The sequence below is a fragment of the Chelonia mydas genome, chromosome 1, assembly GCF_015237465.2.
Source record: "Chelonia mydas isolate rCheMyd1 chromosome 1, rCheMyd1.pri.v2, whole genome shotgun sequence".
Classification (NCBI taxonomy): Eukaryota; Metazoa; Chordata; order Testudines; family Cheloniidae; genus Chelonia; species Chelonia mydas.
In genome coordinates, this window is record NC_057849.1 from 135,191,782 (window position 1) to 135,218,728 (window position 26,947).

Here is a 26,947-nt window from a genome sequence, read left to right on the forward strand (position 1 = left end):
TTTTTATCAGTCTGTCCTGAATTTGGCATTCTCAGCTGAGACTTGCACCAGTTGACAAGGTGGTTACAGGAAAAGCATGTTTTCCTATAACAATGAAAATCTGGTATTTTTATATGTTTTTAAAGGAATCTGGTTCCATTGCTTTTTCCTTTTTACCATATAGCATAGTTCCCTAAAGCAGTAAAACAAGATGATTGCAAGACATCAAAATAGTGTCTGTAGGAGTATTCTTCTGAAATGCTTTGCCTACCCTATTTGGTAGAATATATTTCTGTCCCCAATCTCTAACTCCCCTGAGGGGATTGTTTTTCCCCTTCAATGATCAGAGTCCCCTTGCAAACCATTGTGAAATAATTCCAGGTTTTACTGCTGTTCTTATTCCTCTTGTAGTAACACACAATTTAAAAACCCTGCCCTATTTCATTATGCTCCCTACATAAATCATTTCATGCAAAGCAAATACCAATTATCAGGAGGTGTAGTAGGAACAAACTAAACAAAAATTACCATGAGAGTTATCTGATTATGAAATCTGATGTACTCTTTTTAGTGGTAATCTAAACTGCAGATGGTTGACATGATAGAAATACATCTTCATTCAAACTCTGGTTCAGAATTTAAGCTTTCTTTGACAAAAATGATAGCAACAGAAACATAACCTTGTGTTTTAGCAGTTTATAATATCCCACTTGCAAGGTACTTTGGAAGCCTGAATAACACATTATGGTATGTAAAATTAATTGTCTCCAGAGAATCCTTTCAGAAAGTATTCTGTCCAATAACAATTTGCCTTTAACTTTGATTCTTTATATAATGGCTGAAATTTTAGCTAACAGTTAATATTTATTAGACAAAGTGACTTAAAAGAGGGATGAATTAGCAAGGGGCTCAGAAGAAGAAGAGAGCTATTATCTCTGCTGGCAGTACAAAGTTAAAATTCAACAAAGTAAAGTCAAGTCAATCTGCAGAATAGCTTCTCCTTTGTTTTGTGTCTTCTGGAGGTCCTTGGCCATTGGGGAGAAGGTAAATCTTATTTGGCATAGTAATCCAAATCTACTGAGTATCCATATTGCTAAAACCCACCTGTTTGAAGTAAAAATAGTTAATTTCTTTGTGAAGGAACGGATCTTGCTTTCTAGAAGGTGGTTCTCCTTGGATTCAGGGAAGAGACATATAAAGGAGTTGTGTTTTTGTTGTGGGTTAAAGGTAGAATGGTAGCCAGAATCCCATCTGGCACTCCCTTTATCGAGTCTACTCAGAGTTATTTGGGCAATTAATAGCTGCAAAAAGGCCATCTGCTCTTCAGTAAGGGCAATAATCCCTTCCAGACTACTTGTTTGAGGGGAAGAAGTTCTTTGGCTTTTCTGATGCCTCAGCCACTACCTTATCCATTGGTTTGGCAAACACCTTGCCACCTCAGTATTCTCATGTGGTCAGGAGTTGTTGAGCTAGGATGTCAGCCTTTTGGAAGAGAGCCACATGACTCCTTTCAGAGTAGCAACCGTGTTAGTCTGTATCCACAAAAAGAAAAGGAGTACTTGTGGCACCTTAGAGACAAACAAATTTATTTGAGCATAAGCTTTTGTGAGCTACAGCTCACTTCATCGGATGCATGCAGTGGAAAATACAGTGGGGAGATTTATATACACAGAGAACATGAAACAATGGGTGTTACCATACACACTGTAACAAGAGTGATCAGATAAGGTGAGCTATTACCAGCAGGAGAGCGGGGGTGGGGGGGAACCTTTTGTAGTGATAATCAAGGTGGGCCATTTCCAGCAGTTGACAAGAATGTCTGAGGAACAGTGGGGGGGGGGAATAAACATGGGGAAATCGTTTTACTTTGTGCAATGACACATCTACTCCGAGTCTTTATTCAAGCCCAAGTTAATTGTGTTCAGTTTGCAAATTAATTCCAATTCAGCAGTCTCTCATTTTCCACTGCATGCATCTGATGAGGTGAACTGTAGCTCACGAAAGCTTATGCTCAAAAAAATTTGTTAGTCTCTAAGGTGCCACAAGTACTCCTTTTCTTTTTACATGACTCCTTGACGCTGCATTGTACACATTGTCCTGGAAGAGAACTGGAGGGCAGTGGTTCCTAACCTATTCTGGTTGGAGCCTCATCCCTTTGTAGCAGAGCAGTCAGCTAATGGGGCCCTCATAGGATACGAGAGTCATTTTTGGCTTAGTCAGTAATGTTTTTATATACAGTTCACTATGATAATGTTTTCACTTATTTAATACATGCCGAAGGTGTTACAAAAAAACTGAGCTACTTACTTTCCAGTTCAATGATCTCCATTCTACTCCCTTCTGTGTCACGGCCAACAAATTTCAAACCTTTCTCTTCAAAGCAGCCAGTCAATTCTGGATTTACCTGGAAAATTGAAAAATACGGGTAGTAATTATTGTAGAATTTACATAGTTAACAAAGGTAGATAAGTTTTTAACTTTTTAAATATATATGTAGGAAAGTGGGGGGCTGGGAATTATTCCTTGTTTAAAAATTGTGCAGTCGAAATTTGTAAAATTGGTGGTTCTTGCGTAATATGAAATTAAGCAATATTTTTTTAAAATGTGAAATGCATCCAAAATACTACAAGGGCTCCTACAAGTATACTATATTTGTATCAAGAATGGTTGATATTCTAGAACATGTATGATGTAGCTAATAAGCAAGTATGTTTCTTTAATATAGTCAACCTTAAAAAAAAGAAGTTGGTGAACACTTGAAGTCCTAAAGGAAAATAATGCCCAAATAAAACCCACATGACTCATGAAACCTAGAATCAACAACTTCATACAGCACCTTCTCACACGTACATACCCACAGATACTCACAAATATATGATATTCCTATCCCAAGCAAATTAACATTTATCAGCCTCAGCCACCAAGCTGACACCCACCCAATCTTAACTCTGCCCTCTGTGGCTTGTTGCCAGTGTTCCTGTAATTCATCCCCTATACTTGATTTCAGCATTATTTGCCCTAAGGAGCTGTGCAATTTTAAGTGAGGTTTGGACGTGCAGGTTGTTGTTGTTTGGGGGTGGGGTTTTTGTATTTGTGAACTACAAAATAATATGTTTATTATTTTGCTATTAATAAGGAGTGTTACTACATTGCATGGTTGGTAGAATAATAGTTATTGATCATTAGGTAAGGGAGAGTGTACTAGGGGGCTCAGTGGGCTGGGCAGCCTCGTAGCTAGTGTACCTAAATTCCAGCCCTTTGCCTCTCTGTCAGGGCAGCAGAAGTATCTTTTCCTGACCTTACGCCAGGGATCTTTGGCTTCCCACCCACGTCAATGTGTAGGCCCTTAAAAGGATATTGTAGGGAGACTTGTGGGAAAGTGACACCGGCAGAGTCCTCCCTGCAGTGCATCTAAGTTGCTCTCCTGAGGCACTTCCTACATATAGATCCCTTCGGTTTGGGATATGCCCCTATAGTCCAAATGAACAGTCAATCCCCTTACACCAGAAGAATCCAAAGGAGCAGGGTTCTGCCAGACCTGCTGGTTCTTAAAGAAAGTGGTGGTTGGCAAAGGCTCTGCCTGTGGACCTTGCCCACTCTGTGGCCCCCTCTCAGACTCACTCTTCTGTCTGGCTTTCCAGATTAGGATTTCTCTCTCCTACAGTCTGTTCACCACCCTTTGGCTGAGCTCCTCTTAACCCAATCCTCCAGGCGGAGCATGCTTGGCAGCTCTGGAGGCATAGGGCAGCCAGGGCCCAGTATTGCTTTTTAACCCTTTCGGGCCCAGGGTGGGGTTTGTATATCCCATCACAGAGAAGTACAATAAATGTGTAGTTTTTGCAGGGCATGCAGCATGAACTGAAAATGATTTGCAGAATAGGAGTGCTATCTGAGCAGTGCAGCCAGGAGGCAATATTCTTCTTTTTTATTTTGTCATTAGTAGTTGCTACTCGGAGTCACACAAATGTGATTACCTCCCCTATTGTGCCTGTCTTCACTGATACAGATGGAGGCCTAACGGTCCCCTACACCTTTATTCAGGTAACCAATCAAATCATTTCTCAAAAGGCATCTCCTCTTGTGATGCTTCTCTTCTAGTCTGCACAGCATAAGTGTGGCTTCCCCTAATATCACTCTGGAAGTCTGCTCACAGGAGAGGCTCATATAATAAACTGCAGTTACCTCGTTACCTGTGTGAATTATCTGAGCTCAACCAGCCTGAGAAGCAATACACCTAATCTTGCTCCCAATGAAATCAATGGGAATTTTACAATTAACTTCACTGGGAGAAGGATCAAGTCCAGTATCACTCTTCAAGCTAGGTCTCCTCCTAAAATGCAACATTGTCTGCAAACCACAGAACTCTTTGGATTACATCTAAATAGTACCTACTATTACACCAAACCCCTAATGCCTTGCTTAACCCTTATTCAGGAAAACTCCCATTGACTTCAGATTAAATAAATTCTTCATGGTTTGCCAATGCTATACATTCTCAACAATATAAATTATATTAGCAATGCCTTACCTCATATCGATGCCTGTGTCGTTCCTCCACAAAATCTTCATCACCATAAAGTTTCCCTGAAAATAACACAAGGGAAATGATTAACAGTAAAGTGTTGCTTCTAACTAACATTTCTAGAAACCTAAAGACACCGCTCTTACAATGTGCCATAGTGTTTCTAGTGTTGTTCTTTTAGTTCATGATGTCCTGCACATGCTCCATGAAATCTAAATTCCAAGAAATTTCTTACACTCAAAACAAACAACCCAATTGTATTCACTATGCCCCTAACACAATCTTACTACTTATCCAGTTGTTTGCAGTGTCGTTGTAGCCATGTTGGTCCCAGGATATTAGAGAGACAAGATGGGTGAGGTCATATCTTTTATTGGACCAACTTCTGTTGGTGAGAGAGACAAGCTTTCGAGCTTACACAGAGCTCTTCTTCAGAAGAAGAACAGAACTTGGTCCAATAAAAGATACTTACCAGTCACTATCTAACTTACCAGTCACTATCAACTTCTGCAAGTAAGATTATGAATAACTTTTGTAGACTGTAGAGCTTTGACACCAACCCTAAATGGCTTTGCATGATTTCATAAAGCCCCCACACAGGAAATGGGCTAGTGAGCCAACCTGTATGAAACCCTTATAGGGATACTCAGCACCTCTGATGCATTCACAACAGGCATCTGCAAGAGAGTGCAGACTAAGCTGAGCCTGCTGCCCAAACCTTTGACTAGGGTTCTGTTCCATTTTAAAGGACCAAACCCTGCAGTTGACATAAAACCTGCAACAACACAAAGACATTCCCTCTCTATTCTTTTTTTCTTCTCTTTCAGCTTCTCCGGCTTCTTCCATCTAATGACTCCTAAAGCCCATCAGCCTAAGCTAAGAACATAAGAATGGCCATTCTGGGTCAGACCAATGGTCTATATAGCCTAGTATCCTGTCTTCTGACAGTGGCCAGTGCCAGATTCTCAGAGGGAACTAACAGAACAGGGCAATTATTGAGTGATCCATCCGTTGTCATCCAATCCCAGATTCTGGCAGTCAGAGGGATAGGGACACCCAGAGCATGGGGTTGCATTCCTACTAACAGCTATTGATGGACCTATCCTCCATTAATTTATCTAATTCTTTTTGAACAGTTATACTTTTGGCCTTCACAACATCCCCTGGCAATTTGTTTCACAGGTTACTGTGCATTATGTGAAGAAGTACTTTCTTTTGTTTGTTTTAAACCTGCTGCTTATTAATTCCATTTGGTGATCCCCTAGTCCTCGTGTTATGAGGAGTAAATAACACATTCTTATTTACTTTCTCTACACCAGTCATGATTTTATAGACCTTTATCATAACCCCACTTGGTCATCTCTTTTCCAAGCTGAAAAGTCCCAGTCTTATTAATCTCCCCACATATGGAAGCTTTTCCATACCCACAAACATTTTTGTTGCCCTTTTCTGTATCTTTTCCAATTCCAAAATACAGTAAAAACTGTGTTAACCGGCCCAGCACAAACCAGAAAGCTCTATAAACTGGCATTTCTAATCTTCGTCGAAAGTCTGGTTTATAGTCTGGTTGGTGTGGGGCCGGCAGGCTCCCGACCTGGTTTCACATGGCTTCCCGGAAGCAGTGACATGTCTCTGCTGCTCCTAGGAGGAGGAGGAATGACCATGAGGGCTTCAGACTGCGGGAGGAGGTGCAGGGCTTGGGGGCGGGCTCTCGGAGGGAGATTGGGTTCGGGAGGGGACTTGGGGAAGAGGGTTAGGGCACAGGAGGGGGCTCAGGGTGCCGGATCTGGGGGCACTCACCTCTGGCGGCTCCTCACACATGGCGACCTATCACAGCTGTCCTAGGCGGAGGTATGGCAGGCGGCTCTGCACACTGTCTCCACCCACAGCTCCCACTGGCCGTGGTTCCTGGCCAACGGGAGCAGCGGGGGTGACATGCAGAGCCTCCTAGCCACGCCTCCGCCTACGAGGAGTAGGGACAGGTTGCCGCTTGCAGAGAGCTGCCCAAAGTGAGCATCCCCCAGATCGAGCCCCCTCCCACACCCAAACTCCCTCCCAGAGCCTAAGCCCCAACCCCATACCCCCTCCCACACCCAAACTCCCTCCCTCTTAGTTAACTGGCATTTTTCACTTACCAGCACACCCCATTGCCCAACATGCCTGATAAAACAGCTTTTACTATATCTTTTTGAGATGGGCCAAACACATCTGCACACAGTATTCAAGACATGGATGTACCATGGATTTATATAAAGGCAAATTGATATTTTCTGTCTTATTATCTATCCCTTTCCTAATGATTCCCAACATTCTGTTTGCTTTTTTGACTGCCGCTGCACACTGAATGGATGTTTTCAGAAAACTATCCATGACACCAAGATCTCTTTTTAGAGTGGTAACAGCTAATTTAGACCTCCTCATTTTATATGTATAACTGGGATTATGTTTTCCAATGTGCATTACTTTGCATTTATCAACATTGAATTTCATCTGCCATTTTGTTCCCTAATTACCCAGTTTTGTGAGGTTCCTTGTAACTCTTCACAGTCTGCTTTGGACTTAACTATCCTGAGTAGTTTTGTATCATCTGAAAATGTTGCCACCTCACTGTTTTCCCCTTTTCCCAGCTAGAAAGTGATGAATGTCTAACCGTAGTTCTAATTAAAGTAATGGACCAAATTCTGCTCTCTGTTACACTGCTGTTACTAAGATTAGAATCTGGACCAAATTGTTATTGCAAGACTGAACTGTGGGAGGACATCTCCAAAAATTGCAGTGTGGAAATAGAGGTCCTACTGAGGGGGGTTACAAAAGTTAATCTTAGGGAAACCTTTAGAACCCCTCATATTCCCATTCTAGTTGTGATTTATGAGGAGTGGGAGCAGGATTTCCTTCTCCAATACAGAGTATCAAAGCTTTACGCTCTCCTCTGACACATATGGCCACCCAAGCTACACAAAATAATGGCACAGATTTACAACATATTGCTGCACCTTCACGTTAACCTTTCTATCAGCAGATGACAAGGACCACATAATAACTGAAGTATAGCAACAGGAAAAGATTATACATGATGAAGCGTGTATCCATATCCTCTCTAGTGTTACCCAGGCCACACAGCTGATTGTCAAAAAGCCATTATCTCTAAAAGCACTTTTTCTTTTAAATGGGTATATATATTGCACTTTCATTTCCTGCCAAATTACATATTATCTTAAAAACTCAAAAAGCTACTGTCTACAAATCTGAGAATGCAAAACATTTTTTCATATCCCAGATGAATGCCACAGGCAGAAAAGATGAACAGGGTGATAATGTAGCAAGTACGTCTGAATCTGCTGATGGACAAAGAATTGTATCGTATCGATGTTTTATCATCACCTAATTTCCTTCATAAGTGAGACATGCTAATAGGTGACCTACATTAAGCATTACTGCAACTTTTGAAACATGTGGCTGAAATTGAATGTGGTATTTCTTTTTGCTTACCAGCTATAAGTAGTAACTTAATTTATACCACTTCTCTATTTTGAGCCCACAAAAACAAAAACCATAACACTAATATATTAGTTTGTGGGGCTGGGTGGTGGGCCTAACCTAGGGCTGAGGCTTTGGCTTGTCTCTGGCACCTGGCCCTAGACTATTGTTTGTGGGGGCCGTTGGGAGGTCCAGGACTAAGATTAGGGCCCTATTCCCAGCCCAGAGCCCTTTTGGACCTAACCCTAACCCTAGCAGCGGGCTGGCTGCTGACACAAACCTTAGCAATAGCCCAGGACTCCTTGCCAGCACAGACTGTAACACAAGCCCAAGGATGAATGCCAGCCCCAACCCTAAATCTAGCCTGGCAAGCTCTGCTGGCCCCAACTTTAAACTGGGACCACCAGTAACTAACTGTAACCATAGCTAGAGGATCTCTGCCAGCTTATGGAAGGGCAGACTTGCTCCAGCCTCCTTTCTAGCCCACAAACGGCTCAGAAACCTTCTTCTGGTAAAACACCTCATGTGGTTCATTTACAGGGTTCTTTTCTAGAGCCTTTACAGACTGTGCTGCAACATATCAACAGTCCCATGGAGCCCCTAGCTCCTGTGCCAAGGAGAAGAGAGATATCTTGTGACTCATGCAACAAGGCAGCTGGCCTGGGGCTGGGGCTGCCCCTCCCCCACCCTCTTTCCCCTTATATAGTTCCTTCCTGCACCTTTTGTACCTTCTGGGCTAATGAGTTAATTAGCCTTTTAACTCTCTCCATCCCATCCCAACCTATCAACTGGGCACAATGCCCATAGTCAGGGTGCTGTGGGACAACTAACTGGAGTTGCAGTGATCAGAGTGCTGGCTCAGCCACTGTTGCCCCTGCACTCTGACCCATATTTCTCCCCCCCCCCCCCCACCCGCCCCCTTACCTCAGAATCAGATTTTTCTTTCCCTGTGCTTTCCCTTGCATAGCAGAGGTGTCATGCCGTGGGGGTCACTCTTGGTCCCTAGGGTGATCATCAAGGTTGTTCTTGTGGTGTCCACCCATTTTCCATCCACAGAACCCGTGCTTGGTGGGGGGAGGACGTCCCCACAGCTCCATTTCAGCGCACAAGTCGTCATACAATGTGCATCCCTAGGGGTTGCTCTCCCTACTCTATCGCTTTACACCTGGCAGTGGATCGAGGGCATGCCCCTCATTCCCCTGATTAGTCAGGGCCTTGGGCTCTCCCGCCCTCCAAACTGTGCCTGAGCTGCTTCTCCTTGGGGTGCACCATGGGGTACCTCCTGGGCCCCTCAACCTCTACTAAGGAGCTCTGCTTGTCTTTCTCCACCGTTCCTACTTCCTGAATTCCTATCCCCTCCCGCTCAGTCTCTTGCGGGACTCTGTTTTCCTCCCCTTTCACCTGCATTAGGCTCTGTTCCCTAGGGATTTCTAATTTGCTCTTGCTGATCCCCTGTGGAATTGGCCCTCTGCCCTGGAGAGATCCACCTCTGTGAATCCTGTCAATTTTACCAACGCATCCAAAATGCCAGATAGATGCCATCTAACCCACACCTGTATGTTCCTGGGGAGGCCCTGAAGGAACTGTTCCAACACCAGAGCATTCATTATCTTCCTCACTGTTTGGATGTCTGGCCTCAGCCAACAGGTGGCCCAATTCACCAACTTTTGGGCAAATGACTGGGGCCTCACTGCCTCATAATCCTTACGCCTTAGAATTTTTGTGGCCATTTCTAAGTGGAGGCTGACTAGATATAGGATAGCTGCCTGGACCCCCTCATAGTCTCTGGCCTGCTCATTATTCAGGGAAATATAGGCTGCTTGACCTTCCCCACCCAAACAGATTTGGGGTGATCAGTGAGCCCCAGGCTAGGCTGGCACTGGGGCTGGCAGGTAGCTCTGGGCTAAGGGTTATGCTTGAGGCTGGCAGATGGCCCATGGGTAGGGGGTAAGGATGGGGCTAGCAGGTGCTCTTGTGGTACAGGTTGGGCTGGCAGGGCATGCTAGGCTTGGGTTATGGTTCGAGCTGGCTGAGGGTTCTGGACTAGGGCTAAGAGGGCTCGCAGAGGGCTCCAGGTTGGGGTTAGCTTTTGAGTCAGCAGAGGCCCCTGGACTTTGATTAGATTTACAGCTGGGCAAAGGCCTTCTGGCTAAAGTTAGGGTTAGCAGAGGCTTCAGTACTAAGATTAGGGCTGTGGCCAACAGGCTATCCCAGGCTAGTATTAAACTTTGGACCAGGAGACAGCCCTGTGCTACAGATAGGGTTCGGGTCAGCCAGAAGTTCTAGGCTAAATTTATGTTTGGATTTGGCAGGTCGTCCAGGACTGTGGCTATGATTGGGGCCGACAGGTGTTCTGCAATTTGGATTATGGTTCAGACCAGGAGGGGGCCTCAGGTTGGGGCTAGGGTTAGGGTTGGGACTAGCAAGGGTTTCTGGGCTAAAATTTGGTTTCTGTGTGGCAGGTTGCCCAGTGCTGGTGTTAAGGCTAGGGCCAGCATGTGCCCCAGGCTAGGGTTAGCATTCAGGCCAGCAGAAGCTCTGATGATAGTGCTGCAAGTAGGACTGGCAGAGGTTCTGGGCTGGGGTGAAGTTTGGAGTCAGGAGATTGATCAGAGCTAGGGTCATAGTTAGCACCTCACCCCTAACCCAAACCCAGGGCCCATTGGCATATGTCCACACTGCAGTGGGGAGAGAGCCTCCCAGCCCAGGTAGACAGATTCACACTAGTGGGGCTCAAGTTAGTGTACTAAAAATAGCAGTGCAGACATTGCAGCTTTGGATCTTAAGATCACCTACCCCCTGGGTCTCACTCAGGTGGCTAGTCCAAGTCTCCACCAGAGATTTAACATCCACACTGCTACTTTAGCACGCTAGCTCGAGTCCCAGTAGTGTGTGTCTGTCTACCCGAGCTGGTAGTCTCACTCCTAGCTGCAGTATAGACACTCTTTCTGGCCCCAACACCAATCCTAGCCCAGAACCCACCGCCCTTCCCAACCATATCAGTATCCCAGGGCTGCCTGCCAACCCCAACTCTATCCCTAGCCCAGATGCCTCTGCTGAACAAAATCCTAACCCTGGACTCAGGGCATCTGCCAGCCCCAATCCTAGCCCAGGGCTGTCTGCTCGCCTACCATGGGGCTGCCTTCCACCAACAGCCCTAACCCTGGCCCGAAGGCCTCCACTGATCTGAACCCTAACTCTTACCTGAAGGTCTCTCTTAGTCTCAACCTGAACCCTAGCATTGAGGCTGCCTGCCGCCCCAAATCCTGACACTAGCTTAGGGCTATCTACCAGACCCAAATCTAACCTGGGGGCTGCATGGTGGCCCCAACCATAGCCCTTGCCTCTGTTGGCCACAGCCTCTGCAAATCCCAACTTTATTAGCCTGTTGGCTTCTGCTGGCCCCTACCCTAACCCTAGTCCTGGAAGCTCTGCCAATCCCAACCCTCATCCTTCCCCAGGGTCTCCTGCTTGCTCTAACCCTCATCCTAAACTGAAGGCTTCTGCTGGCTCTGGCCCCAGCCCAGGGACCCCAGTCCAGCCAGCCCAAACCCTAACCCTAGCTTTCTGCCAGCCCTGGCCTTAGCCCAGAAACCTCCCGCTGGCCCCAGCCCTAACCATAGCCCCCAAGCTAAGGTTAGAATCTAGCCAAGAGGCTCAATTTCTTTTTTGAGATTTTGTCTTTATGGTTAAAGACTTTATAGAAAACACTGTTTTCATTTGATTGTCATACGAGTTCTTATGTTAAGTTGCCTTCTAGAAATGTCATCAGTAGTATTTAAAAAAGGGTAAGTGAAGGAAAGCAATGCCAGATTACTTAAATTCATACTAAAAATCAGTCAAATAGTCTTTGTGAAGTAAAGTACTGTCTTTTAATTTAAGATGAAGGTATCTCCATCACTCTTATATAGCTGGTAGCACATGCTTCCCTTAGGAGAAACTCACTAATCCACTGAATAGTGAGTGATCACCTGGAGAAGATGAATTTCCAGGAGTTTACAAATGATATTCTGACCTCTTCAGCTGTACTGGAAATTTATAGGACAGGGCAGGAAGGTGAATTCTCTAAAAATCTTAATTCAACTATATCTGGTTTTGTAATGGGGTCGGCACCCGCTTTTCAGGAGCACCCCCCACCCTTGGTTGATGGTTTCTTTGATGGGTCTTCAGTGACTTACTTAGCCCTCCAGTCAAGTCATACACACTGACTGTAGGCGCAACAGAACAAAACCCTTCTGGGGTATACAGCCTTTACCTTCTCCTGGCCCTGGTATGGGGCCATACCCCAGGGCTTCCCACCTAGAGACACTGCCGGGCTGCAGCCCTCCCCAGGCTCAGTCCTTACTCTGTCCCAGCAGCCAGCCAGCTACTTCTTAGCTCCCTTGGTCCCTGCCCACACTGAGCTGTCTATAATCCTGATGTTCTTTCAGCCATCCAGGAACACAGCCTTCTCTCTTCTAGATCCAGGCAGCAACTGATTGCCTCTGGCTCTGCAGCTCCTTTTTATGTGGCCCTCCTGGCCCCTCCTGCAGCCCTTTGGATTGGCTGCATCCCCTGCAGCCACTCATGGATGCTTGGAGGACTTCTCATCTGGTCCTCTCTGGGACGGAGTGTGGTAGGACCCCAAGGCCTCCAACAGGGGACTTCTGGGTCTAGTCCACCCCATCACAGGTTCCCAGGAAAAAACCCCCAGACGCTCAGTTATATCTTAATTACAAGCCAGTGTCTTGCACTGATGTATATTTTTAAATATTTTCTAAAATAGAGGAGAAAATGTTACACTTCAGTTGGCACATTCAGCTCAGGAAGGCTTCATTAAAGGGATGGCTTCAAGGGGTAGTATAAAATGACTTTGTAACATCTGCCTGGGCCAAAAATGCATCTCCAGAAATAATGGGTATCTGAACTACTCATAAATAAAGATTTCTATTTTGTAGCATTCTCTTGTTCCTGACTAATCCCACTTTATCAACAAGTAATCTCATGTATATTATTGAGGACTTTGTAACATATTTGGGTACAAAATTAGTTGGGGGGAAAAGAATGAAGTATTTTTCTGTATTGTCTGAATGGAATGTCACTCATAGCATAGAATATTTATCATTCTGAAAAAAATGGTCCATTAGCTAATTAATGGGTAATTTCTTTGTGTGACAGACACATTAAGAGATAGCTGAAGTTCCTGTCTACTAAATGGAATGACGCACTTAGACAAGAATCCGAATTACCGATGTAGTTTGGGCATTTATTCACTTCCTCTATTTTTTCACCTGATATGTAAAAGTAAGAAAGGAGGAGGCTTTGGCTGAGTCCTCTAGCAGTGGACTGTGGAAGTTCATGCAGACAGGCATCCTTTAAGTTAATCAGAAGAAACATATCAGATGAGAGAAGGTAAGCAGTGTCTGTTTGCCCTAGAATTCTGGCTAGAATGAACGTGACTGGATTAAATCCACACTCAGAGCATTGGGAACGGATGTGGAGCACACTGGCTATCATATCGTCCAAGTGTGCTTCAGCTTCCAAGGCAGTAAAAATAGTAGGTTTGGCATTTGCTGTGACATGCCAGGCTGGACCAATAACATTTGCTAAGCATTACTGGACCTCAAAGAACTCTAATGCCAGGGATCTCGATGGTGAAAAAATTAGAAAATTGGTTAGAATAAAAATGAACTATTATTCCATGATGGGCAACAATGGATTACATTGAATTTATGAATTACTAATGTTTATTTTATGGGAATAATGACACAAACTTTCCCATGTGACCTTTTTTCTGGCACACCCTCTGGGCAGGAGTATATCTGACAAATATCTCTGTTCAATATGGCTCAAGCTCTACCCTTAGAATTTCATTCATCACTCCCACTGGCTTCAGCGGGAGCTGCATGTGAGCATCCAAGGGTAGACTTGGGCTCAATATTTGTTTTCCTCTCTTTGTGCTCCTTGTAAGCTGAATACAAAAATAGAGAGGGTTATTACCAAAGAGGCAAGGACGATCATCACAGTGTACAGTTTAAAAAGTGGCTGGAACCACCGATGTCGCATTCTGAAAAACTGAGGCTCACACTGAATAAATAACCAAACTTAATTTAAAAAATAAAACTGCAATATTTTATACAGGGAGGCTTCATGTCCTTCTTGACGACGCACTCACTTTTCTTGCTGGAAGTCCTGGATCCTGCTGCGTATACTGGTGTGTCATCAAAAAAGAGAGAGGCGGCAGCAGCAGCAGCCTCTACTGTACAGTGAGGAATGCTTGTGCCCTTGTAAAGAATCTGGCAACATGGGGCCATCCAGGGTAGCCCATCCTTCTGGAGAGAGGAGCACTGCTGGGGAGCTAACATGTTGAAGCCAGCCTGGAGTGCTGAGCTTCCTGTCCTCCCACTGCTGCCTGCAGAGCCACCAGTCTGTGCCAGCTCCCTTCACAGTGACCATTTTATCTGGTGCTTGGAGGAGAGAAGTGAAAGTGGGACAGAGAGAGAGTGAAGCTGTGTATTTTCCCCCTCCAGTGCCTCTCTGATAGTGGGTGATTCATCTGCATGCACTTCAAACAGGGAGAGAGGGAAGAGAGAGGGCTGTTTATCTGTCTTTAGTAGATGGTGTTTATAGATACTAAAAAGATTCACCCCAGGAACTAATCAGATGAATAAAAAATGCTATTTGTGTAGTTGCTTTTCAGGGTAGGAAACATTTTAAATGTGGACTGCATGGTGTGTAAGGAGAGGCAATGAATGCGACCACAAGAACATGTTCGGCACAATTCATTTAGGCCTTTAAATATGAGACAGATGGTATTTTTATCATGAGAGAAAATGAAACAGCCAAGAACTAACTTACTTAGGACAGAGTCTTCTGTTTTGAAAACAGTCCTCCTTTTTCCCAGTCTCATTGTTCCTCCCATATCTCCAGGATTGTGTTCAGGCATGTCAATGACCTTGCGAGAGAAAATATTGAAGTAGAGTTTCATGATTTCTTTCTTTAGTTGAGAAAAATATTATATAGAAGTCTATGTAACATGTAAATATAATAAAGTTAATATTTTAAATATTTCATACATATTATTAGGCTGGAAGACCAATGAATTCCAAAGCATGTTTACCAAAGAATGCTGCTACACAGTTGGCAATCACATTGTTGCCAAAAGCTTTGGTAGTGTAATCAGATTGCAATGATGGATATAAACCTAATATCCAGCCAGACCACCTTAAGGACCTAAATAAAGACTGATCTGGGTGGCACTCAATCTGCAAGGAGTCTACAGCCTTTTGGGATTTCCCATGATGATGATGGTGATGATAATATATGCAACCCACATTAGGATACCATCAATGACAGCAAGACATTTTTGGGGCAAGAAAGGTGTCACAATATCACTTCAACTCTTCGATCTTATGTACCACACTTTAAATGTGTAATGCTTTGGAACCACAATTTGATCACAGCTAGCTCACATGCTGCTGAACATGATTTGCCCTGGTTTACGCTGACCGGTCAGTCGTATGCACTGTCATTTAAGTTAACTCAACTCTTCACAAAGACGTTTGACTACAATAAGATTTCGAAATGTAGACACCCTTGATTTCAAAAATTACCTTTGGAATGTGAACTAGACATATCCTGAGGTAGCCCTGACTTCCTGAGTCTGTAGGCATCCTGACACATCAGCTGCAAGAGGTGTGAACTGCCCTAGTCATATTAATGGGGTGGTGATTCTGAATCATAAATAATATCAACTTTGTTAACAGCTTTACTACAGATAACAGAAAAACATTACGAAGGAGGAGTAGGAAGTTCTGCACAAACTACAGTGCGTGGCATCTCATATAGCTATCATGAATGGGTGGAGCTTGGTTTGTGGGCAGACCTTGGGACGATATCATCTCTTTCCCTGTTGCAGCAAGACCCCTGAAAGAAGTACTTTAAGATAACTCTTAGCTTCCCATTAACATAATGAATTCTGCTCTCTAATGCTGACTGTCACCTGAAGAACCAGAAGCAGCTGAAACTGCATTTTGCCTACAGCAGGAACAGTATTCTGATGCTGCTGCACAAAACATACCATTATTTCTGATAGTCTTTGTAACCTGAACACGCTATTCAATTGAATATCTTTTTTGCGATGAGTGAGATTAGTTGCAAGGAATGATACAGGGATTACAGTTTAAAATTTTGCCCTGTTTGCCTGCTTCTGCTGGTACTAGCCATTATATCTATGGGAAATCCGTCTCACAGTGGTAAAAACTTTCAAAATGGTAGAGACACCAAATTTATGTATCCATATATGTAAAAACACACCAAGGAATGAGACAGGCCAAGAACGGTTCAGAAAATAAAAAATAGTCACCCAGAGTGATAATCAGGAGCTGCATTTTATTAACTTTAGTTTGCCCTTCTGGCGCAATAAAAACATCCTATGAGAGCAATAATGCATTTCATAAAGTGAAGCTATACAATTCAGAAGGGATGGTGGAAGGTGCTTGGGGCACTGTGCCAATGTAATTCAGATGTGCAATTATCTCTGCATAACCTCATATCTTTCAAATGTTATTTATGATCTATATACTTGTTGTAAAGTACCATGAATAAAAACTGTGATCAAATTGGTTGAAGATTACAAACCCTGTAATTACTTCCCAAACAACAAGAATGTGGGGATTACGCAGCTTCTTCAGCCAAAGTATCACTACTCCAGATATTTTTTAAATCAATTATACTTTTCTGAATTCTACTTACCATTTTATTTGCAGTACACTGGGCACAGTTACATAATCAAAACATATAACATCAGAAACAGAATGTACAAAACACACAGGGTGAAATACTGACTGAAGTCAAAGGCAAAACTCCAATGGGGAGTTGCTTGCTTGCCTCTAGAACATAGGAAGGGAAGGGCCTTTCAGTGGGTTTACTGGTTCTTGCAGATGACATGGGGTGGTGGTGATGAAAGTCATTCATCCTCACTAATGATTACCCCCAATAGGATTGTGCGGGCTCCATGCATTTGCTGTTTAATGTGTATTTCAGGTTACTGAAGAAGATCATGAGGGTCAAGGTTGTTAAAATTGGAAGCTCCTAAATCCATATTTAGTCACTTGCTTGAATTTCAAAAGCGCTGAGCACCGAAATAGCATTCTACAAAGTCAACTTTAGGCTCCTGGTTTTAAAAATTAGGTCTGAGAGGTTTTCATCTATTGTTACCTGAATGCTGATGATTATACTCATCTGTACTTTTTATTCCCCACTTCAAACCTAGACTTTATAATCTCTTTGCCTTCCCAATACCCGACCAACATAGGATTTTCCATGAACTTTCATTCAAAATGTCCTGAAAGTAATGCTGGCAGGCAGATGGAAGCCTCTGGAGAAAATGAGAGAGATGGCAACTTCCTCCTTTGAGACTATGCCAGATTCTTGGATTCTGTGACTTTGCCATTCTAATCTGGGCCTGTCCATATACTTATCCACCCCTTAGTCACGTCCACATGAGATTACAGAACTTGGGGCTGATCTTGATGAAGAATCAAAAGCATCAGCTAGCACATAATGTGCCTTCCTATTTACTAAATGGGGAACTTCAGTTGGAACATGTTACAATTTTGCTCTGGGATGTGAACTTCTATTTTTGCCTCCAGGTAGAAAACAAAGTGCTGATGAGTATCTCTAAAGCACTGAAAATAGCCAGTCTATGAAACCACATCTTCTCCCAAGCCCCACTACAGCAGTTATGGTTATGCAGAGATGAAATCAGAATGGCTAAGGCACAAAATGAGTTATATCTAGCAAAGGGCACAAAAGGCAATACAAAGCTGTTCTATAAATACATTAGGAGCAAGAGAAAGACGAAGGAAAGTGTAGCAGGGAAGGAGCTTATAATCAAGAAGGTTGAAGTGTTTAATGCTTACTTTGCTACATTCTTCACTAAAAAGGTTAATGGTGATCAGATATACAACACCATTAATATTAACGAAAGGGGGGAAGGAACACAAGCCAAAATAGTGAAAGAACAGATTAAAGTATATTTAGATACGTCATCATGGCCTGATGGAATTCATCCTGGGGTACTTAAGGAACTAGCTGAAACAATCTCAGAACCTTTAGCATTTGTCTTTGAGAACTCATGGAGGATGGGTGGGGTCCCAGAGGGCTAGAGAAGGGCAAACATAGTATAGATCTTTAAAAGGGGGAACAGTCAGATGAGGATGTTGCAGAGATCACATATATTTTGGGCTAGGCAGCCCAAATGAAACACTGATAATGGATGAACATGACATAACAAAGTATATGTTTAGGTAATAACAGTATGGTCTCACTGGTATTAAATCACAATGATGAATGACTTTAAACACCTTTAGAGCTCAATATTTGCTAGTAATTTTCTGTTCGGAGTATTTCATTGCTATTAGGAAATGTATAAATGCAAATGAGAAAACTGTCAGGCTCAGATATTTAGTGCAAAAGCCTCACCTGTGGAAGCTGCACCACTTATCATGTTAAATATTTGCCTTCTGGCACAAGTCTTTACTGGTGGAACAATTTATCAACTAGCCTAATTTTCCCAGGACCATCAGGATTTGGAAGAGATTGTCTCACATCCTGCAATACCAACTGGGAGAATGCAATAAATCTTAGTATTTGGAAAGAGATTAAACAATTTTTTTAAACCCCCAAACCTTTCTTTTTTGTTTCAGGCTGCCATCTGTAAATGTGGCCACTTTAGAACTCTGTAACTGCAAACAGCGGATGTGGGGAGAATCTCATTTAACAACAAATCACAACATTCCATTTACATCCAGAATTCTGTGTTATTCTCTAAAATACATAGCCCTGGTCTACACTACAAGTTTAGGTCGAATTTAGCAGCATTAGATCGACTTAACACTGCACCCGTTCACACGATGAAGCCATTTTTGTTGACTTAAAGGGCTCTTAAAATCGATTTCTATACTCCTCCTCGACGAGGGGATTAGCGCTGAAATCGACATCACCGGGTCGAACTTGGGGTAGTATGGACGCAATTCGACGGTATTGGCCTCCAGGAGCCATCTCACAGTGCTCCATTGTGACCACTCTGGACAGCACTTTCAACTCAGATGTACTAGCCAGGTACACAGGAAAAGCCCCAGGAACTTTTGAATTTCATTTCCTGTTTGGCCAGTGTGGCAACCTCATCAGCACAGGTGACCGTGCAGTCCCAGAATCGCAAAAGAGATCCAGCATGGACTGAACAGGAGGTACTGGATCTGATCGCTGTATGGGGAGATGAATCCGTGCTATCAGAACTCCGTTCCAAAAGACAAAATGCCAAAATATTTGCAAAAATCTCCAAGGGCATGATGGACAGAGGCTACAACAGGGACCCGCAGCAGTGCCGTATGAAAATTAAGGAGATCAGGCAAGCCTACCAAAAACCCAAACAGGCAAACGGCCGCTCCGGGTCAGAGCCCCAGACATGCCGCTTCTATGATGAGCTGCATGCAATTCTAGGGGGGGCCCCTACCATTACCCCACGCCAGTCCGTGGACACCTGCAAGGGGGGAATCTCATGCAACAGGGAAGAGGATTTTGGGGATGAGCAGGAGGATGATAGCGCACAGCAGGCAAGCGGAGAAACCGTTCTCCCTGACAGCCAGGAACTGTTTATCACCCTGCAGACAGTACCCTCCCAAGGCGGGCTTCCGGACCATGAAGCCGGAGAAGGCACCTCTGGTGAGTGTACCTTTGTAAATATAATACATGATTTAAAAGCAAGCATGTTTAATGATTAATTTGCCCTGAAGACTTGGGATGCATTCGCGGTCAGTACAGCTACTGGAAAAGTCTGTTAACGTGTCTGGGGATGGAGCGGAAATCCTCCAGGGACATCTCCATGAAGCTCTCCTGGAGGTACTCCCAAAGCCTTTGCAAAAGGTTTCTGGAGAGGGCAGCCTTATTGCGTCCTTCATGGTAGGACACTTTACCATGCCAGGCCAGTAGCACGTAGTCTGGAATCATTGCATAACAAAACATGGCAGCGTACGGTCCCAGTGTTTGCTGGCATTCAAGCAACATCTGTTGTTTATCTCTCTGTGTTATCCTCAGGAGAGTGATCATCCCAGAGAACTGGGGGGGAGGAGGTTTAGTTGAGTTTGTGCTGCACGTTAATCCGAAAACGACAGCCCCTCCTTTTAAATAGCTAACCCAATGGGGGCTTGGTATGGGAAAAGAGGGCGCTGCTGTTTGAAACCATTTCCACATGTTATGAAGGTTGAAGAAGCCAAAAGACTGTGGCTTACCATGGCTCCCTGCAAGCCGAATTCTGTTGCCCAGCCCTGCGTGTGTGATCTCTCACACCAAACCGGCAGGCCCTCAATATAAGAGGTAAAACACGACCTTGTACCGAAAGCACATGTGCTATGTAATGTTAACAGCTTGGTTCACCATGAAAGAGTCTACCCATTGTTCTCTAAAATGTGTCTTTTTAAATACTACTCTCCCCATTTTTCCTCCCACAGCTGCAAATGTTTCAACGCTCCCCCTATCATCTCCGTCCCAGAGGCTAGCGCAGATAAGAAGGTGGAAAAAAAGCACTCATGATGAGCACTCGTTCTCTGAGCTCATGCAGTCCTCCCGCACTGAAAGAGCTCAGCAGAATGCGTGGAGGCAAACAATATCAGAGTCCAGGAAAGCAGAAAATGAACACGAGGACAGGAGGGACGAGCGAGATAAGAGGTGGCGGGAGCAAGATGAGAGGTGGTGGCAGCACGATGAGAGGAGGCAGGATGCAATGCTGAGGCTACTGGGGGATCAAACTGATATGCTCCGGCGTCTGGTGGAGCTGCAGGTAAGGCAGCAGGAGCACAGACCGCCCCTGCAGCCCCTGTGTAACCGCCTGCCCTCCTCCCCAAGTTCCATAGCCTCCTCACCCAGATGCCCAAGAACGTTGGGGAGGTGGGGCTCCAGGCACCCAACCACTCCACCCCAGAGGATTGCCCAAGCAACAGAAGGCTGGCATTCAATAAGTTTTGAAGTGCAGTGTGGCCTTGCCCTTCCCTCCTCCCCCACTCCACCTGGTGCTTCCCTCCTCCCCCACCCCTCTCGGGCTATCTTGGCAGTTATCCCCCTATTTGTGTGATGAATTAATAAAGAATGCATGATTTTGAAACAACAATGACTTTATTGCCTCTGCAAGCGGTGATCGAAGGGGGGAGGTCGGTTGGCTTACAGGGAAGTAGAGTGAACCAAGGGGGCGGGTTTTCATCAAGGAGAAACAAAGAGAACTTTTACACCGTAGCCTGGCCAGCCATGAAACTGGTTTTCAAAGCTTCTCTGATGCGCAGCACGCCCTGCTGTGCTCTTCTAATCGTTCTGGTGTCTGGCTGCGTATAATCAGTGACCAGGCCATTTGCCTCAACCTCCCACCCTGCAATAAACGTCTCCCCCTTACTCTCACAGATATTGTGGAGCACATAGCAAGCAGCAATAACAATGGGAATATTGGTTTCGCTGAGGTCTAACCAAGTCAGTAAACTGCGCCAGCACGCTTTTAAACATCCAAACGCGCACACTATCACTATTCTGCATTTGCTCAGCCTATAGTTGAACAAATCCTGACGACTGTCCAGGGTGCCTGTGTATGGCTTCATGAGCCATGGCATTAAGGGGTAGGCTGGGTCCCCAAGGATAACTACAGGAATTTCAACATCCCCAAGTTATTTTCTGGTCTGGGAAGTAAGTCCCTTCCTGCAGCTGTTCAAACAGACCAGAGTTCCTGAAGATGCGAGCGTCATGTACCTTTCCCAGCCATTCCACGTTGATGTCGGTGAAACGTCCCTTGTGATCCACCAGTGCTTGCAGCACCATGGAAAAGTATCCCTTGCGGTTTATGTACTGTCTGCCTTGGTGATCTGGTCCCAAGATAGGGATATGCGTTCCGTCTGTCGCCCCACCACAGTTAGGGAATCCCATTGCAGCAAAGCCATCCATTATGACCTGCACATTTCCCAGAGTCACTAATCTTGATAGCAGCAGCTCAGTGATTGCGTTGGCTACCTGGATCACAGCAGCCCCCACAGTAGATTTGCCCACTCCAAATTGATTCCCAAATGACCGGTAGCTGTCTGGCGTTGCACCAGACTTACAAGCCAAGCTTACAGAGGGCTATCTCCACTCACTTGTTAACTGTGAGGGCTGCTCTCATCTTGGTATTCTTGCACTTCAGGGCAGGGGAAAGCAAGTCACAAAGTTCCATGAAAGTGCCCTAACGATAGCGAAAGTTTCTCAGCCACTGGGAATCATCCCAGACCTGGAACGCTATGCGGTCCCTCCAGTCTGTGCTTGTTTCCCGGGCCCAGAATCAGCGTTCCACAGCATGAGCCTGCCCCATTGCCACCAGGATGTCCAAATTGCCAGGGCCCATGCTTTGAGAGAAGTCTGTGTCCATGTCCTCATCACTCTCATCACCATGCTGAAGTTGCCTCGTCGCCTGCTTCTGCAGTTTCTGGTTCTGCACATACTGCAGGATAATGTGCGAGGTGTTTACAATGCTCATAACTGCCACGGTGATCTGAGCGGGCTCCAAGCTTGCCGTGGTATGGCATCTGCAGGAAAGCAGAGTTGCAGCAGAAGCGGTGGCTGACGACGGATGCCACGAGAATAGATATTTATAGAGAATGACGAGAGGACCTGAGAGGTGGATTCATGAGAGCAGGAAAGCACAGTTGCAGCGGAAGCGGTGAAGGACGATGGTTAGCACTGCGCACATTTCCCAAGGAAGAACACACGTACACGGGAGCCCATGATAGACAACATGGAGAAATTCGCTATTGAGACAATAGCAGCAAAGCAGAGTTGCAGCGGAAACGGTATATGACGACGGTTAGCAGTCCTACTGCACGATCTTCTGCCAGCAGCACCCAGGACACAACAGCGGCGGTGTCGGTGAGCTGAGCTGAGTGGGCTGCATGCTTGCTGTGGTATGGCGTCTGCGTGGAAAAAAGGCACAAAACAATTGTCTGCCATTGCTTTCACGGAGGGAGGGGCGACTGACAACATGAACCCAAAACCACGCACAACAATGTTTTTCCCCATCAGGCCCTGGGAGCTTAACCTAGAATTCCGATGGGTGGCGGAGACTGTGGGAACTGTGGGATAGCTACCCACAGTGCACCACTCCGTAAGTCGATGCTAGCCATAGTAGTGAGGATGCATTCCACCAACTTAATGCGCTTAGTGTGAACGTACGCAATCGACTGTATAAAATCAATTTCTAAAAATAGACTTCTATAATATCGACCTAATTTCGTAGTGTAGACATACCCATAGAAAGTGGAAGTACTCACAAAGCAAACCAAATAAACTCGCTATGCTACTTTAGGATTTGTACAGTTAGCTCCACATCCACAATATGCTATGTCATATCCTTGAATTGATATAATTTGATTTTAAAGACTCTTTTTGGAAAATCAGTAAGAACTTCAGTTTTGTCTGCCATTTTAATCCTCTCCTGTTTAGGGAACAAATGATTTGTCACTGCAGAAAGCACTCAATATTAATATAAGTGCTGATCAAATTGCCAGGAGAAGGAATGACTATAGAGATTAGCTAAACACTGAGAGCTCAAAGGATAATGCTAACAGTAACATAGGTGTGCAGAGGGGAAAGCAGATGTTTTCATGAAATGAAGCGGCAGGTGCTGCTGAATACTAATACCTATTGGCATGGTTAGGAAAATCCCAGCAATGAAAACCAACAAAAACTCCCCTTAAAATGCCCCAGGCATCCTTTCATTTATTGCTGTCCAGGGGTAATCAATATTTGCTAGATTTAGATTGATCTGTTTCAATGAAGATAAGTATATTGTTCAGCAGGCCCAACCAATCAGAAAGCAGTAATGTTAAACTAATACATTGGAAATTTTTTAAAAATTACAAACGAAGGAAGTCCATTTGAAGTGAGAATCAATCAGCTATAGTTGAAAAATTGGCACTGAAGCAAGTGCGAACATGAATACAGAAAATTTCTTCCCATACTTTTCAAATCTTAGTTATTGGCAGAAGATGCACAGACTACAAAACTTCTATGGCCAGTACTAAGCAAATGAAAACATTAAACACAAGAAAATATATTTTTGCCCCAAAGAACACTGAATTCCAAGCAAGCAAAATTATTATTACACACATCTAAAACACTCATCACCACAGGATCTGCCAGTCAACCACTGGGTTCATCTAGTTTGTCTCAAATTATATCCATTTCCTGCAAAACGATGACTGCCATCTGTAAACTTGGAAATTTTAAATTATCAATGGCCCAATCATACATCCCTTACTCACATCAGTAATCACTTTGAAAGATGGGGCTCATTATTTGTCTTCACTGGATTGTACTATAGTACCCAAAAATCCCTCCATGGCCTAATCTAGCTAACTGAACCACATGACTTCAGGCCGAAAATTGTTGGGTTCTTTCTGAGATTTTTGACATTTTTTAAATCCTTGCAAATTCTTATCTACACTCCTGTGGTAAGATAACTTCAGCCATTTCCCATTTGCAACACTCCTCCTATCTGAGTTTTATCATTTCCTTATTTTGAATTAAGTCATTGCCCTGGTGCATTTATTTAATCAAGGTCTAAGCCCTCTGAGAAGGATTCCACTTGAAAAAGCAGAAATTTTAGTACATATAATTTTACCTGAAAATAATCTTACAAAGCGCATAAAAAGGATGTTCCTTTTTAAAACAATGATTTCTCATTCATAACTCACTGAAATTGTAAAGATAATGGGGATGCTGATGTGGGAAGCCCACAAAGGCATTATTTACTACATTTTAGAGCTAGTTTAAATCTATCCAAATTTTCCTCAATATTCTGTGATACAGGAGGGCCAGGAAGCAGTGGTAGAGTGTTTAGAGGGGAACTATATAACCCTAAGCTAATTAAGGTGTGGTTCCCTGTAGGCTAGGGAGGGTTGCTACAGGTTAATTGGAGCACCTGTTGTCAATTAAGACCCTTTCAGGAACCTAATAAAACCCCCTCCTTCAGGCAGTTGGTGGTGGTGGCTGTTACACCAGAGCTTGGAGGTGTGTGAGATTTGGAAGACCAGAGAACTGAAGTAAGGGAGACTCCATCCCTCCAGCGTCTAAGGACAACTCCACCTAAGGGGGATGAGGGTAAGAAACCCGCAGGGGCTGAGAGGGGCTGGGACTCAGAGTGAGGAGCAAACCCAGACCCCTCCCTCGCTTCCCTCCTCTATCACCTTCCTGGGCCACTAGTGGGGCCCTTGGTGCCTAAGAGCAGGGGCAAGGGCTGGTGTCTTAGTCCCCTTGCCCCCCAAGAAAAGCACAGGACCCACCATATGAACATCGGCCATCTTGTCACAATTCATATTGCACCAAAATCTTCTTTGTTTTCTGTTTGGATATTTAGCATTAATACCACTTGATTTCAGAATATTTCTAGTATTTCATGCATGATATTTTTGGCATTGATATGAAGATCATGATACTTAGCATAGCTGCTGACCATTTCAATAGATTAATAAAATCAAACAAATACAGCAAATAAAATTCTCACATAAAACAGAAAAAAATCACTAGTACAAATGAGATTAGACACTTGAAAGCTCAAATCCTCCCTAAAACTAGAGTTAACAAACTCCTATTGACAAGATATGGCATGAGCTGACAGGCACTTGCAATTTGTCTTTAATTTTATAATTGTAATAAAAACTGGATACAGTTTATTTGTAGAGTTACACAAAGGATCTTAATCAAAACTCTGCATCCAAATACCCCTGGACTTCAGAGGGGTTCAAAATCTGAACTTTTGCAGCTAGCCTCTGACTCACTAGTGGGTTAAACCAAAACCCTGGATCCTAACATACCAAAACTTTGGAGGGAGAATCTCAAATTTACAGTCTAAATTTTATAGCTTGGGCTGATTTCTAGTTTAACATGACCTATGGCCCTGATTCTGGGAAACACTTAATCGTGTGCTTAAGTTTATCCATCGATACATGCTGTTCTGAACAGGAGTGCTTTCCTGAATCGGGGCCAATACGAATACATATGTGAACCCAGTTAGCTAGAGGAGGAGGTTAGCATGACCCTTGAGACTCTGACTCAATTACCCTTAGGTCTTGTTTATGCTGAATTTTTTTTCCTTAGAGTGTAGCATTGGTGAGAGCAATATCAGACTTTCACCATCATTTTGATTTCCTCTGAATAGAGCTAGATGACCTGGTGGCTAAAATGGCAGCCAGCAACCAGTCTGCTCTAGCACTTCCACTTATTGCTGGCCCTGGAGGAGCTGCACTGGTGCTATATAGAGCAACAGAGGGAGAATTTCACAAAAAGCTGAGAGTAGACAGAATTAACAATGAAGTTAACATGATACCACTTCTGATTCACATGGGGCCAGATCATCCTACTCTAAAGAAAACTCTTGTAGGGTTAAAGGCGAGTCCCTTAGAGGAGTTTTTCTTAGATGATTCCATTTGGGTGAGGGTGGTGCCTTCCTAGATTTGGAAAACAAATCCTTGCAGGTATACCTTTAGAAAAAATCTTCTCTGTAGATGCTTTCTGTAGTATAACTGATTGCACATAGCAAGAGATCATAGAAAGTACAGCAAGGAACTGAACCTTGATAAATTAAAAAGATCAGTCCATTTTGGTAGAAATGTCTGTCATAAATCGTTTGGAAGTGTGCCCCAAAAGAATCTGGAGCAAGATCATCAACAAATTAAAACTGTTATTTATATGGACTGACAACGGAAAATCTTTCATAATCAAGTTGGTGTGGGAGCCCGGAAAAACTTCAAAGAGTTGTCCCAATCCACGGTCCTCAAGCTCGTATGAATCTTTTAGCAATTCCGGTTTTGTTATACACTATCTAAAATTTCAATCTCTCATACTTAGCATTTCCTTTTGGAACTGATTCAGACCCACACTTGTGAACTCTGAAAAAGCTGCTGGAGGAGAAAGAGAAGGAGT

At 44.0% G+C, this 26,947-nt stretch overlaps 1 protein-coding gene across 9 annotated transcripts in view; it reads right to left on the reverse strand.

Moving 5' to 3' along the window:
- Window positions 1–26,947, reverse strand: part of CTPS2 (CTP synthase 2) — a 138,176-nt gene that overhangs the window by 13,714 nt on the left and 97,515 nt on the right. For 8 of the 9 annotated variants that reach the window (XM_043537876.1, XM_037900964.2, XM_037900959.2 and 5 more), the window contains 3 exons: window positions 14,816–14,912; window positions 4,508–4,563; window positions 2,287–2,383 (listed from right to left, as the gene is read on the reverse strand). In XM_043537876.1, the coding sequence (XP_043393811.1) occupies window positions 2,287–2,383; window positions 4,508–4,563; window positions 14,816–14,912 (250 nt within the window). Of the gene's footprint in view, window positions 1–2,286; window positions 2,384–4,507; window positions 4,564–14,108; window positions 14,425–14,815; window positions 14,913–26,947 lie in introns of those variants that run through there. The other variant, XM_043537877.1, reaches the window with a different exon arrangement.